General features: G+C 39.4%; 1 protein-coding gene across 1 annotated transcript in view; it reads right to left on the reverse strand.

The window, feature by feature from the left end:
• Window positions 1-899: 899 nt before the first annotated feature.
• Window positions 900-16,260, reverse strand: part of NDP (NDP, norrin cystine knot growth factor) — a 32,250-nt gene continuing 16,889 nt past the window's right edge. Inside the window, exons 2-3 of the mRNA XM_011380025.1 lie at window positions 15,200-15,590; window positions 900-2,136 (exon numbers count right to left, since the gene is read on the reverse strand). Coding sequence (XP_011378327.1) covers window positions 1,909-2,136; window positions 15,200-15,373 — 402 coding nt within the window. The 5' untranslated portion in view covers window positions 15,374-15,590 and the 3' untranslated portion in view covers window positions 900-1,908. The remainder of the gene's footprint in view (window positions 2,137-15,199; window positions 15,591-16,260) is intronic.

The raw sequence follows: 16,260 nt of genomic DNA on the forward strand, positions 1-16,260 counted from the left end.
AGCTATAAATGTGACCAGTGGTTAACACTTTCATTATCAGTTAAGAATTATAACCATTTAACTTTAGGTATCAAATTTAATTCTTTTTTTTTTATGACAAAACTTCATGTAATGGTCCAAATTACCATTTCATGTTTGCCTTTAGAGTGAGACTTCCAACATAGTGGACTGGCTGACTCCATCACAATGAAGGTTAAGATTAAGGTCAAGGTTTAATAGCATTCGTTTCTCTGTGTTCCAAAGCCACAAATACAAATTTAACATTGTTAGCTCCCTGGAAAATGTGTGAAAGCTAAGCCAAAGAGTTTGAAAAACCATCACCTCTATAAGAAAAGTAATTCACAGGTTGGCTGCACTAACAGTGAGGTGCACCTTCATCTCTAATGAACCAAGACAGCATGGTGTCAGAGTTGCCCTGGAAACTGAATTGCCAATCTAGGTTAGTGTTGAGGTGTCTAAAGTAGACATAGCACTATGCTGGCACCATGAATATTCTCATAATGCTCAGGAGTACCATTGGACATGGAGCACTGGATGGTCAATGGAATAAAAACCATTGTTAGTGAACTATCTGTCCTCTTCAGACTTCATTCATGGATACTTATTCTCTTCTGAGAAAAGTGAAGAGGCTAAAAAGGAGACAACTTCTCTATTTCATCCTATAGTTCCTAAGGAAGCCAGATGCATCAGATTTTGTGCTTATTTAATAAATTAAATTCTGAGATTAAAAGCCAAATAAACCACCACAAACCTAGGACATTAATTTCAAAAAATGCCCTTCCAGCATGCATTCTAGAACCCCGTCTCCCTCTTTCTGGACTCCCCCACAAACCAGAGGGATACATCATAGTAGGATATTTAGTAGGAAAAAACAATACTTACACAGTCGAAATTTTGACAATACTCTCTTTTTATTTCACAATATGGGAATAACTCAAATTTTAGTCTTAAAGACCAAAATATATTTGAACCAAATGTTCAGAAGATGAGCCAGGCCACCATTTTGGCAACAAGTTTCACATGGACAAGAGAATGTTGGAGAAGGATGCCCACAGCATGGCTAAAGCTATAGCACACCCACAAATAGATTCATACTTTGTTGTCTAATTTACATGCATGAGTACAATGCATTCTCCATGCCACTAGTACATATATGCTTTTTTCAAAATCAGTACAGGATCTAAATTTGTGCAGGTCTTTTAAAGTCTGCTTCTATACAAAATTTTATCATAATTTATCTGCGAGAGCCTTTAGGTGACAAATTCTTTATGCTACCTTTACTTCCCAAAAGTCATTTCTGAATAATAATTACAGCTACCAGGAGTTCCAGCATCACATAAAAGAATCTGTTTGTTAGTTATTTGAATGTCAATAAACTGGCTGTGAGTGAACCTGGTTAAACATATCCACATGCTTGGTGCCTGGAATTTGAAATTGGTAATCTTTAGCAGCAATAGCAACTTTAGACCAAATGACAAGATAAACAATAACCAGACAATGTCCCAGACAGAGCTGAGTTTTCCTGCTTTGCAAAGCAAGTGCTTCCCTAATCTGCACAAAACAGTAACAGCCTGACCCACTATTGCCTGGGGGCCCACTTTTCCTATTAATGCTGAATTGTTGGAAACCCAAACTACATTCAGCGCCAAGGGGGAACATGCTTGAATCTGAAAAGGGAACTAAAAGAAATTGTACCAGGGAAAGGAGACAGAAATAGAAAACAAGTTCCCAGAGTATCTCTGTCAACAAGCATGTAGAGTCTTTATTACTAGAATATGCAGAATCCCGTGAAAATTGCTGCATCTTTTTTTGCTTTAACTCTTTACTTGCCAGTCCTTCCCTGGTGGGTTGAACTGCCTCAACAAAAATGGGAGGCTGTCCCATCCAGAAGCCACTGAACAGCTGGTCTCAGGAGCCACACTCCTCGCAGAGACAGGAGAGGATGTACCGGTAGGTGGCCGTGAGTCGCATGCCCCCTGAACAGCGCAGCCGCAACGCCTTCAGCTTAGAGGTCTGGGGCCGGCAGCAGTGACAGGAGGAGCGGAAGGGCTGCTTGAGGACAGTGCTGAAAGACACCAAGGGCTCAGAGCGCGATGCCTGGCTGCATTGCCCCTCACACCTGGCCAGAAGCACCATCTGGGGAGAAAAGAAAGGTGGTTACCCTGCGGAGATACCAAAACCTCAGCCAGGCCCCACAGTCTCCTTTAAAAGGCACTAACACTCTTTGTCAATTTATGCTGATTAGACCAGTGGCTTTCAACTCTGGGTGCACATTAGAATCATCTGGCAAAACTTGTTTTGTTTTGTTTTTCAGTTGGCAAACTTGTTTTTAAAATGTCAACATCCAGGCCCCATATTAGACAAACTGAGTCAAAATCACTGAAGATAGGACCAGACTTTTGTGATTTTCAAAGCTCCTTAAGTGATTCTGACATGCACTGAGAATTTAGAACAACTGGCTGAGGCTCACCACCATGACATGCAAATAAAAATCCAAAGACAAAAGAAATTTCTTCAAACAGGTAGCAGTCTACCATGGGCCCAATGCCAATTCTACCAGTCTCAAAATGCAGAAAGTCATTCCAAATTAAAATCAGAGAGTAAAGAATAACAACATAGAGTTCCAGTCAAGATGGCGGAGTAGGTAAACACTGTGCTTGCCTTGTCTCACAACCACATTAAAATTATAACTAAACTACAGAAAAACCATTGAGAATCACCTGAAATCTAACTGAACAGAAAGAAGTCCTACACCTGGGGACACACAGGATAGGCCACCTTGAAACTGGTAGGAGGGGCAGAGACGTGAAACAGGCTGGTCCCACTCCCGCATGTGGCAGTTGAGAATTGTGAGAGGTATCTTGGCTGCATAGGTCCTCTCAGAGAAGCGATAGATCCCGGCCCCACACTGGGCTCCTCAGTGCCGGAAAGAAAAGTCCCCAGAACATCTTGCTGTGAAAATCAGCAGAGATTGTGGCTGAGTGAGACAAAGGGTTGGGGATGTCCCAGGCACTCTTAAGAGACCCAGCACAAAATTACTTGCTGACAGACGCACTCACTCTGAGCTCCAGCACTGGGAGAGCAGCTCAAAAGGTGCTAGGGACACACGGGGAGGAAATGAGTTGTCTAGCTTCAGAGTGAATGCTGGAGGGGCAGGTTTCTCCCAGACAGAAATGCTGGCAGAGGCCATTGTTCCTTTGTTGAGCCTTCCCCCACCTGGCTTGCAGACCCAGGCAGATGCCATATCTGAGTCTCCATCAGCTTAGCTAAAACTGGCCACTTCACCCTAGTGAGTTCCTGAGATCCTGCCCCTCCCAACCTGTGGGCCTGTCTAAGCCTCTTTCACTGGATTTTACAAATGACCAATCTTTGTTCATGCTACAGACTTTCCTAAAATCTCTGAAAGGTTCACAAAACCTAAACAAGCAGCATCTGGCTAAGATGCCCTGTACTTCTTGCTGAGCAGCCCCAACCCTGGAACTAGCAGCAATTGCCTTGATTTGGGACTTGGCCTCTCAAGGCACTTCCAAGCCCAGCATGAGTGGCAGCCATCTTCAAATTGCTGGGTGGCTCATGCCAAGTGGCCCCAGGCAGGGCATGGGCTGCAGCTGAACTTGGCCTGAGGCAAGGCCCCTCTCAGGAGGCCCCAGCCTGCATGCCCAGCGGCCAGCTCTGGTCTGAGAGAGAGCACTACCTGGGGTCACATTTGAGGACGACACACCCAAAGGACAGATAGGTCAGGCACTAGAGCCCTGCTAAAGCGAAGTTTGCTCTGTAGGGTAAGCTCTGGCACAACAGCTCCTTCACTGGTCATGGCCAGTCATCACAGCCTGAAGGTCAACCCTCCCATTGACAAGCAAATAGCAACCAAGGCTCAACTACAACCGGAGGGCACACACAACCCATATAAGGGACATACCTGGAGGACCGAGCTCAAGTGACCAGGGAAGACTGTGCCACTGGGCCCCACAGCACACCTACTACATAAGGCCACTGTACTATGACCAGGACACGTAGCAGGCCTACCTAATACATAGAAACAAACACAAGTAGGCAGCCAAATGGGGAAGACAAAGAGACATGTCCTAAATGAAAGAACAGAACAAAACTCCAGAAAAAAAAAAAAAAAAACCTAAACAAAATGGAGACAATCTACCAGATGCAAAGATCAAAACACTGGTTTTAAGGATGCTCAGTGCACTTAGGGGAAGAGTAAAGGAACTGAGTGAGAACATTAACAAAGAGATAGAGAACATAAAAATGGAGACAGAAAACATAAAAGAACCAGTCAGAAATGAAGGATACAATAACTGAAATGAAAACTATGTTAGGAAGAATTAACAATGGATTAGATGAAGCAGAAGATCAAATCAGTGATTTAGAAGATAAGGTAGCAGAAAACACCCAATCAGAACAACAACAAGAAGAATAAAAGAAAAAGGAGAATAGTTTTAGGGGCCTCTGGGACAACATCAAGTGTACCAACATTTGCATCATAGGGATACGGAAAAGAAGAGAGAGCAAGAAATTGAAAACCTATTTCAAGAAACAATGACTGAAAACTTCCCTAACCTGAGTAGGAAATAGACATACAAGCCCAGGAAGCACAGTAAGTCCCAAACAAGATGAACTCAAAGAGGCCCACACCAAGACACATCATAATTAAAATGCCAAAGGTTAAAGACAAAGAATCTTAAAAGCGGCAAGAGAAAAGCAGTTAGTTACCTACAAGGGAGCACTCATAAGACTGGCAGCTGATTTCTCAACAGAAACTTTGCAAGCCAGAAGGAATTGACAGGAAATATTCAAAGTGAGGAATAACAAGGACCTACAACCAAGATTACTCTACCCAGCAAAGCTATCACTAGAATCTAAGGACAGATAAAGAGCTTCCGAGATAAGAAAAAGTTAAAGGAGTTCATCACCACCGAGCCATTATTACAGGAAATGTTAGAGGGACTTCTTTGAGAAGAAGAAAGAAAAATAACAAAGATAAAAAAATGTGAATAATAAAATGGCAATAACTACATATTTAGCAACACTTACTTTAAATGTAAGTGGGTTAAATGCTCCAATCAAAAGATAGGGTGGCCGAATGGATAAGAAAACAAGACCCTTACATATGCTGCCTATAAGAGACTCACTTTAGATCAAAAGACACACACAGACCAAAAGTAAAAGGATGAAAAACATGTTGCATGAAAATGGAAACAAACCAAACCAAACCTGAGGTAGCAATACTTAAACCAGACAAAACAGACTCTAAAACAAAGGCTATAATAAGAGACAAAGAAGAACCCAGTAATACCATTTCTGTGTATTTATTTGAAGAAACTCAAAACACTACTTTGAAGGGACATGTGAATCCATATTTTCATGCAACACTATTTACAATAACCAAGATATGGAGGCCACCTGGGTGTCCATCAATAGATGAATGGATAAAGAGGTGGTACATATATACAATGGAATATTACTCAGCCACAAAAAGAATGAAATCTTGCCATCTGTAACAACATGGATGGACTTAGAGGGTATTGTGCTGAATGGAGTAAGTCAGGCAGAGAAAGACAAATGCCATATGAGGAATCTAGAGAACAGGATAAACAAACAACAGAAACAAACTCACATTTACAGAGAGTATTTTGATGGTTGTCAATTTGGGAGTGGGAGATCTGTGAAGTGGGAGAGGATTAAGAGGTACAAACTGGTAGTTACAAAACAGTCATTAAGCTATAGAGTTTAACATGGGGAATATAGTCATTAGTATTGTAATAACTACTGGATTTATTGGGATGATCATTTCCTAAGTTATATAAATTTCTAATCCTTGTTTTGAACACTTGAATTAATACAATATTGTATGTCAACTATAATTGAAAAAATAAAAAATATATACATTTTTTAAAAAAGAATAACTGCAGAAAAAAAGAATTTATTAAGTGCAGGATATTGCTAAACAAAAAGAATATGGTTTCTGAAGAAGAAAAAACGGGTAAACTGAGTGATACTTAGGGAAAAATATTCTAGGCACTACAACTTGAAACAAGAGCTTGAAATCGAAACAGAATACATTTGGGGCCCTAGAATGGTATTTCTGGGCTTATATATTGATGAAGTCTGAGATTTATGCAATGACATCTTCAGAGTCATTTAGGACAAATACTAACTCATTCTACCCATCCCCATTTCCAAAGGTAGATTACAATGATAATAAAGCTCGGGATGAAATCCAAAGGCTGTGTTCTTTATAAGTGGCTTTTAATGTGGCTTCAGAAAACAGACTCTTTTAAGAATCTGTTACAAACTACCAAAGTTACCCCCAGAACAATGGACATAGCACACACTCAATATTTTGCATACAGCTTAAGGGGTGAAGCAGAGGCTCACTTATTTATCTTATACATAAATCCTGGTAACCTAGGAGTGGCTGCCATGGGTAGGTAGGGTGGGCAGTTTGACTCATTAAGCTATTCATTAAGCACAGAGAGGGTGAGGGGAACCTGATATTATTGATCCATATTTATGTGGGAAGGTTTTGTTTGGTGAATTTCATATTAAGTGATGGAGAAAAAGTTGCCCTATAATTCCAGAACCAACAATAAGAACATAAAAAGTGGAATTATTCAAATAAAAGATTAAAAGGTACATACATATATGTATATACATGAAACCATTTGACATTTACTTCATGATATTTAAGGAATTAGCGGTTATTAAAAACTCACCAGCTGTTATCTCTGACATTATCCTTTAGGTCAGAATTAAACACCCAAGGATTAAAAGATGGAAATGACTTTCCAAAATGAAGAGAAGATGACTTTTGATAATTATAGATCACTAACATCATTACCTGAGAAGATGCTGGGATGAATCCAACAATCTCTTAGCAACCAACAAGAGAATATGAGATACTAGGAAACAACCAGCAGGGTTTGGCGAAGATAAGCTGAGCAAGACCTACTGATTTATTTTCTCTGAAAGATCACAGAAGCAGAGAGAAAATGGCAGCTGCTTTGATTTTATTAAAGCTTTGATTCTGCTCTCCACATTGATAGGTGAAACAGACATGATCTTAAATAGGTTTTGAGAGATTATGCCAGAGGTCAGTAGTACCTGGGCCAGTCTTTGGTGCCTACCCCATCCCTTTAATGAGAGAGGGAGTCCAAGGTCTTCCCCAGACCTTTCTCTGCACACCTACCAGTACACGGGAAGATCTCCTTGACATCTTACTTTGAAGTAGTGTTCAATTTATTCATCTCTAATTTAGATAATCTATTAGGTAGATTAAGCAGTTATTCAAAGAATCACCTCCCAAAGTGGAGTCTTTAGAGATCTAGTTTCAGTTTGGATGAATATGGCCGAACTGGGCCAACGGACTTAATGCAGAAGAGCAAAAACATGATGGTACATCATCCCCAAATGATATAGATACAGGTGAACCAAATGTAGACCTCAAATGACAAGGCAATCAGCGCTGTCTGTAAAATGACCAAGTTGGCAATATAGGGCCATTTGTAGAAGAACTATCATGATAGTGATTTCACTAAAAGTTTTCAGAGTCTCGATCTCCACCTTTGGCTCATTCTGAAAGATAAGAACTCCAGCACTGAAGATCCTGGCAATACCTTAAATGGGCCCCTCTTCCTCAGGAGCTAGAATTTCTGGGTAAGGAGAATGCACAGACATGTACAATAAACACCTTTAGTGGTTCCTGCCCGCCTGCCCCTCAGCCTTCAGAATAAAATCTAAAATCCTAAATCCTGAATCTAAGGCATTAAGATCCTTCATGATCTGGATTTCACATATCTTTCCAGTCTTTCTTACAGCTGTTCTCGTTTTCATCACCCACTCCCTATTCTGATCTAGCTTAATTACTTAGGAATCCATGGAACTATCCTGAATTTCCCTGCCTCTTCTCTTTGCTCATGTCTTTCCTCTCTTGGGAATGCCCTTTCTTCTTAGTTCTGCTTAATGAAATCCTAACTATCCTCCATTGTCAGATTCATATGCTTTCTCCTTGAAGAAGAGACTATGAAATAATATTGGGCCCTTGATGTTCTCAACACACACATGCAAATCCCCTCTGGGAGATTCCCAATATATAGATCTCATCGCAAAGCTGAAAATTATATTAAAGTCTGCTGTGCTTTGTGAATGTATGTTGGATAAGTAAAGTGAGGAGTCTGGAAGACAAGATCCATAAATGTCATTAAGAAATGGAAGGGATAAATATCTGCTCTCCAGATTCACTCTCGGTACTCCACATTTTAGTCTCTGGCATGCCTTGCTTGTGTTACAGATATAACGAACATTTTCTGACTTCTTCCAAAACAGAGTTTCTCAAATTATAATATGTATGTAAATAATCTGAGGAATCTTGTTAAAATGTAAAATGTGATTAAGTAGTTCTGAGTGAGGCTAGAGATTCTGAATTTTTCATAGGATTCTGGTTGATGGTACTGCTGGACTAACATCCACACTTTTACTAGCAAGGCTCTGGACCTGTTAAAGCCTAAGAGGCTCTGCTCCAGATGCATCACTAGATAGTGATAATTTAGCTAATAATAATAATGGCAGCAAAAATTTATCAAGCACTTACACCATTCAATCTCATTTAACCTTCATAACAATCCTATACTAAAGGTACTACATATTATTTCCTGTGCTATTACTACAGATAAGGCTTAAAGAGTTTAAATAACTTTTTCGAACTCACATATCTGGTAAAAGGCCGAGCTGGAATCAAACCCATGTCTGTCTAAAATCAAACCCCTGGTCTAAATCACTATAATATCCCACCTCTTCCTGATATAAGATGTTTTCCTGAGGCATGAGTCAACTCACACCTTCTCTAATCTACTTTGATCTGCCTCTGAGAGACCTAACCATATCGCAACCATACAAGTCTGACCTTTTTCTTATAGGCTTTTTGGGACACATTTTCATCACCTCCAAGGTTATGCAGAGATGAATCTTCTAAGAGCCACGGTAGTCCTAAATAATATCTCCTCCACTATCAAGACCTTCATTCAGCTCCATCCCCCAGTGATTTGGGGACTCCCAGGGACTCCGAGCAATTCACTGGACAGGACCACATACTCTCTAACTTCTAATCAATTCATCCTTCAGTTCGACAAACTTTTGACACCTTCAAACACCAGTTTGCCTGCCAAAACATGGTGGCCCCAGTTTGTGGTTGATGTACATTCCTCATGTTTGGGTAACTGCACTTCAGTGCTCTTAATGGAGAGTTCCCACACTGCTCCATTATCAAATCAGGAAAATAGTTTCTTTTGTCAAAGTACCCACGTGGGATTCCATCGTTAGACAATGGGTTCAACAGTTGGTTATTGCTCATAAGACCTCCTATTGACTTCTCACAGCCCAAGTGGGTGACAGATACATGTTATTTGCTTTGAGTCCAGTTTAACTTTTACTATCTTGTATTTCAGAAAAAAGTGCCCTTATGCTAGGAAGCTAGGCAACTCCTCCAGCAGCCCTTTTGTATCCCCCAACCTTGGAGTCACTTGGCTCCAGCTCAATGTGAAAGCCCATTTCTCCCAATAAGAAGCAGAACTACCAGGTTCAGAGTGTTTGTTCAAGGATAGGCTCCTTCATGTTCTAATCTAATTTCTATGTGCTGAGGCTAAGAGTGATAAAAAGGTCCTTGGGGTATAATAAAAGAATAGTAAGGATGATGATACATAACATGTTTTGAACATTTACTAGGCTCTAGGCACTGTGCCAAGCCCTTCACATGCAACTTAATTCTTAATAAACATTTCAAAAGATAAACTCTCCCCATTTTACAAATTAAGAAATTAAAAGGCAGAAGATAAGTTACCAGCCTGAAGTCACATAGTTGTACAATGAAGGGCCAGGCTTATGAACCAAGACTGTCTGATTCCTGAGCCTTCTCTCCTAACAACGGCATTACACTGTTAATCCACGACAGTCAGCCTTTCAAGCTCTCAGGTTTCATAGTGTTATGACACTCAAGATGGTCATGGACAAGTTCAGGCTACATTGTGAGATCAAAGATTGTACTGCTCCTTCTGGTGAATCTGCCATAGTTTTTAGACAGTTATGTCTTTTCTGCCACACACAACTATCTTCTGAATGAGAAAAAAAAAACCCAGGCACAGATGGTTTTCATCACCTTTGTTGAAAGACTCTTACCATCGCCAAAGTCATTTTCTTCTCCTGTTATGTTGAACTCCCATGAATTCCTGGCTCAGGCCATGACTGATTAGATGTCTCCATCAGTATCAGAATAAAGACACATCTCTCCATTCCTAGAACAGGGTTTGGACTATTTTACCCCAATTGAGTGAGAAACATATTTTGTCTTTTTTTCTCAGTAGTGAACATTGCGCATTTCTTATTCTATGGCATCCCTTGAAGCACTCCCTTTCTCCTCAGGAACAATATTTATCCACGTTTCTTCCATTCCTTTTCTCACCAACGCTCTCAACAAGTGACTGTTTAACTCATCTCTCAGATCAACCTATACTAGGCTGACAGCATCAGCAAAATTGCAACCAGAGGAATAAAGCAGGGTAGGGTGGTAGGGGAGTGAGATCTTTGATGGGATGAGTTGGAACTCTGAAAACTCCAACTGGAATCTGTTCACAATTCAAATAGACATAAGGAGGCTTTTGCACACAGAACAATTCCTCTCTCCCCCATTTATTTGAAGCATTATAAGGGCCAAAATTTTGTCTTTTTTTTTTTTTGTATTTTTGTGCCTCCAGTACCTACCACAGTGCCTGTACATAGTAGGCATTCAGTATACAATTGTCTTTCTTTTAAAAAAAAATTAAATCATATCTGCAACAACATGGATGAAACTTGAGGTTATTATGCTAAGTTAAATAAGTCAGAGGAAGACAAATATGGTATGATATCACTTATATGTGGAATCTAAAAAACAAAATAAATGAACAACAAAAAAACAGAAACAAACTCATACATACAGAGATCATTTTTATGGTTGCCAAATGGGAGGGAGTTTGGGGGATGGATGATAAAAGAGAAGAGATTAAGAAGTACAAATTGGTCATTGCAAAATAATAACAGGGATGTAAAGTACAAAATATGGAATATAGTCAATAATATTGTAATAAGTATGTACAGTGTCTAATCACTATGTTGTACACCTGAAACTAATATAATATTGTATGTCAACTATAATTAAAAAATAAAAAATATATTTTAAAAATTAACTCATATCTCCTCATTAGTTAATTGTGTTATAAACTTAATATTCCTGACTCTCTCGTTTCTTCTACTGCACTATGAACTTCATGGGCAGCAGTAGGAGATGGCTTGGGGATGCTAACTGCTCCTTCCCAACATGAAGCTCAGTCCTTGGCATGCCAGGACCCTTTTCCTCTGGGATTGTCCCAGGATTTGTCCCCTGAACCCTCCTCTTCTATTGGTGCAGCCCCTGTGGCCCTTCAGAGTTCAGCCAACCATATGTCATGGTTTCATGCCCTTGGCCTGGGGCCACCATCTCCCACTCATCTTCCTCACCAGCTCACTATCCCAATCTCAGTTCCTGATAATCTCTCCTTGGCTTGAATCCAGAAGTCATCCAGCTCCAGTCCTTCTTTCCTCCATTCACCTGGGAGGGGAGGTCAGACAGCAAGATCTATTTCTCTTAAACTTTTATCCCCACTCTTAGCACCCAGCACAGCGGCTTACATTTTCTTTGTTCTTCTGCATGCTCCTCCCAACCCTGCCAAGTTTCTGTGTTCAACAAGAACCACAATGAGGTTCATTCTCCTAATCCTTTAAGGTTATAGGAGATCCCAATAGTTATTGAGATCGCAGTAGTGACTGAAATAGAAAAGTAAGTCTAAACACCTGTCCAGTTTATAACTTCATCATCAAGATCATAATATCATTTATTAATGTCTACTATATGCCAGCCACTGTGCTGGATGCTTTTCAAATATCATTGCCCATGCCTTTAGGTAGACAGCATTTTACATGGCAAGAAATTCACTCATTTGGCATGTGGAACTGGAATTGAAACCAGGTCTATCTCACTTCAAAGTCTAGAATGTCTCAGTTCTATTAAAGACACCCCAGATAGCTCGTTTCCATTAACCACCGACTTTTGCCTATTTGTTCTATAGCCTTTACTCACTTAGAAGTTCAGGAAAGATTGTAAATGAACCTGCCACTCCCGGAATCTTTTGTACCCAATCTGAGGAGGTCTCACCACTGAAAGCCACCAGACACATCCTAATTTGTGGCCACAATGACCTCCTTGGTGGACCCCTGTAGCTAGTCCTTTCTGCCTGACTCCACCTCAGCTCTTTCCTGAATTTTTAGAAGATGGACAACAGGCCCCTGGAGCTAGCCAGTTGTAAGTTTAGGGCTAGCGGGGAACAAGAAGTTTTATGGAAGGTTCCCAGGAAAACTTTCACTACTAGTTCTAATTCTAGAAAGATTATTGAAGATTAAAGATTAAAAAATCCTTTAAGGTTAAAAAAAAGATTAAAAAAAATCATAATTTGCAGCAGATCAGAAGTTGAGCTTAGTTCCTGCTTTCTACTTGCATTCCTTCAATATGAAGATACAAATAGTTGAAAGATGAATACTCTGAAGCAGACGTTGCCATTCCTGGACTATATGACATGGAACAATCTACTTAATACTTCTTTCAGGTTTCATTTTTTCTTGCCAGTAAAATGGGAATGATGTCTCCTATCACAGGTTTGTTAGCATTGATTAGATTACATAGTATGAAGTTCCTGACACATATTAGATGTTCAAGCAAGTGCCCTCCCTTCCCTGAGCCTGGATCACAAACTCCCCTTCATCTGTCTTCTTAAGGCCATACACTGAATAAATGTAAGTCAGGAAGCATTAACAATTGAAAAGTAAACATTAGGCATGTTTCTAGTAAATAATAGCCTTTGAATATCATGTTGGGGGAAAATTTTTACAGAGAGGAAAAATCTACCTAGTCTCCTAGGGTAGATTTTTGTAAAAACTGTTGTCTGTTTTCTATATGGAAGTTAAATGCTTTATCACAAGTCTACAAAGACAAACAACTTTATTAAATGAGACCCATTAGAGAGAAGACCAGCCTGAGTCTGTGAAAGTTAAGAATTATGAAATAATTTAAAATTAAAAACAGTTTTTGTTTGGGGGTACATAAAGAAAATCAATTCAGGAAATGTCTGGGTAGTCTAGATTCTTCCAGGCATATTTTATGGCCAAGGAAGCACCATTTATGTAAAACTATTGCTATATTTGAGATAGTTTTGGATGTTTGAAAACTGGTCATTTTTTATGAAATTACAAATATTTCTCCTACTATCACAATTTTGTGCTATTTACCATGGCATTCTGGAAGAAACAGAAGTGAACAAGGATAGATTAAAGTGTATTTCCGGACTCATTCTCAAGCACTGTGAGTTTGTTGGGTTCGAGTTAATGACATCTCTTCTTTGACCTTCCCTTAACTAATGTTATAATTGCTAAGGCGTGCCTCCATCATTTCACATTTCACCAAATCTTTCCAGATTGTTTTTTTTTTTTTTTCATTTTTGGAGACACTCCTGTTTCTTTGTTCCTTCTTATTATCACATTGACACTTTCTTTGAAATAATTTTAATTCCTTTTTTCTAAAAGAATTATGATTATGGAAGACAACTCATCAGAGGAAGAAATCATCCATGGAATAAGAAACACTAAATCCTAGCTGGTAACAGTATCTTGAGGTGGGGGAGGAGAAGCTAATAATTGCTCCAGTCAATTTCTGAGCAATCACTGTTGTAAAATCACGTCCCACCTCTTTTTACCAGTTTGTTTTAGGTTTTATTCCCTAAGAAGGGATTGCAGTCTTGAAAAAAATTTAAGTTTATCTATTTACTTTTTGTTTATTTCTACAAGTACAAATAAGAGACAGAAAGTTTTTCTTAAGTACAAGCAAGACTTTGGGACAAACAAATATCTTTTGTGCTGTTTGGTAACATTTAACTCTCTACTTGTCACAATCTTTCTCCTTAGGTCTATTTTTTCCCACAGTCATAGATCTTACTAATATAATGATTAAAATTATTTAACTTAAATTCTGATTCCCCAAAACTAAAACAAGCCATTATCATTGAGCTATAATCAGAGAAGTTATGGAAATTTTAAAGACAGACAGAAGTTGTAATGTTTTTAAATGGAGGGTAGAGAGATTAACTTATATGGTCTTAATTCTAATGATTGATATTACAAAAAGTTCTTAATTATACTGGTAACTTAAAAAATACTTGCCACATGAGAATGTTTAAGTGATTTTTAGTCTCAGGACTAAAAATGAAAATCTCTACAGTTGGCCTAAACAAATTTTTATTTACCAAATGTGAGCAAATTCCACTCATATGACTGTTTGGGGGCAGTGACAGTCATGAGAATTCTAATTCTGAGTCTGTTCTTCCCTACTATCTGCTTCCCTTCTGGTGGCTCATGTGTCTGGCCACTCTTGGTGGTCTTTGAAGCATGATATTGTTTCCTACATCTTGTGCCAAAACTGAGACATCACTTGCATAGAGTGCCTGTGCAAAAACACATACAACCTATTCCAAACAAGAATGACATGCGTAAATAATGTAAAATGACAAATGACCAAATTACCATTTATCTTTTGAAATAATTTTAACATAAACATGGAAGGTGAAGAAAGCTTGGACCGTAAAGCCAATGACCAACTATTTCATCAGGAAACTCTTTGAGGAACCCCTCAAGAAATACGTTTCACTGTTCAATCATATTTCTTGACTCCCCTTCCTTTTTATTGCTGGTGGAGGTAGAAGGTATTATGATAACTTATAGGCTCCATGATTTTTTCTTGAAAAGAATACTACCGCTCACAAATTTCACAGCCAAAGATGAAGCACACCCCTCAACCTTGTGTTTAGCAATGATTTTATTGTGAGAACTTTCCATCCTTTCCTATTGACCTTGAGCAGCCTGAAAAGAGAGAAGCTGGCTGTGTGCACAAGGTCAATTAGTCAGCTTTACTGACAAAACTGCAAAGTATGATGGGAAACCCTAAAAGCATGACTCTCTCACAAGCCCTGTGGGCCAACCTTATAGTTCGGGTTTGAGCTATCATCATAGTTATCCATCTCCTGGCTTCTCTCCTGTTTCTGGAAGTAATGCTACCTCACAGAAATCTTGATCTTACCTTTGAGCTACACTTGTACAATGGATGACTGATAGAATCGACATAGTGGTGCCTCATGCAGCGTCGAGGGTCCGAGTCCATCATGAACGAGCTGTCTGTTTTGCTGTCTGTATCTCCCATTAGCGCCAGCAGGGAGAGTACAGTAAAGGATGCAGCTAGTACATGATTTCTCATTGTTGTAAAAAAAAAAAAAAAAAAATACTTCCTAAGATGAACAGTAGAGGGAGGCAGAGGACTAAAATTTGAACGCCTTCACTTCCTAGGATCCAGTTCCTTTCAAAGAAAGGGCAGGATCTGGCTGAAGCTTTCTGGTTGTCATTGTCCTTTGTATGCCGGAGTTTTGTCTTACTCTTTGCACTTGCAATCCATCACCACTGTATCTGCTGCACAGCTGCAATAAAAACAGAAATTATTTTCCCCAGAAACATTTACTTAGAAAAACTAATGGAACCCAGGAGATATTGAGTAGAATTTGTCCATGTCATTTTGAGTAGAGAATATTGGTTTCTAGAGTGCCATTAGCATAAACTATCATCCATTCCAACCCCTCCCCCATAGATTATGCTACATATTTATAACCATTTGGAGGTGGAAACAGTGGTTTAATGGAAGCATGTGTTGACTTTAATTGTTGAAGTCCATATTCCTAAGAACAAGAATAGTTTGAACTCATGGTAAAGATTAAACATGTGGTTCTGGCCAAAGCAAAACTGAATTGGGTGGTCTTATCCTTATCCCTGGATAGCGAGGTCTATTTAGTTTCTCAGTAAGCCTTGGTGTCAACGTCAGCTTACAGGGATAGAGAAGAGAAAGGTCAACATTAATGAACGCAGGCCACATCCCAAGGGAAGAAAGTACATTTTTCCATTTCCAAGTCCATACCCACACACCCACCTAATTTTCCACTTCTGTGCTCTGGGCTCATCCTGTTTTTGTTTTAAGCCCCATGCCACCCAGCATCAATGACAAACTGTATCTGAAATACAATTATGTTAACCGGCCTTCAGTGTGGTTAAGGCAATATGTGTATTTGCCAACACAGTCATGCATGTCTGCAGTCT

The sequence above is a fragment of the Pteropus vampyrus genome, unplaced genomic scaffold (assembly GCF_000151845.1).
Source record: "Pteropus vampyrus isolate Shadow unplaced genomic scaffold, Pvam_2.0 Scaffold387, whole genome shotgun sequence".
Lineage (NCBI taxonomy): Eukaryota > Metazoa > Chordata > Mammalia > Chiroptera > Pteropodidae > Pteropus > Pteropus vampyrus.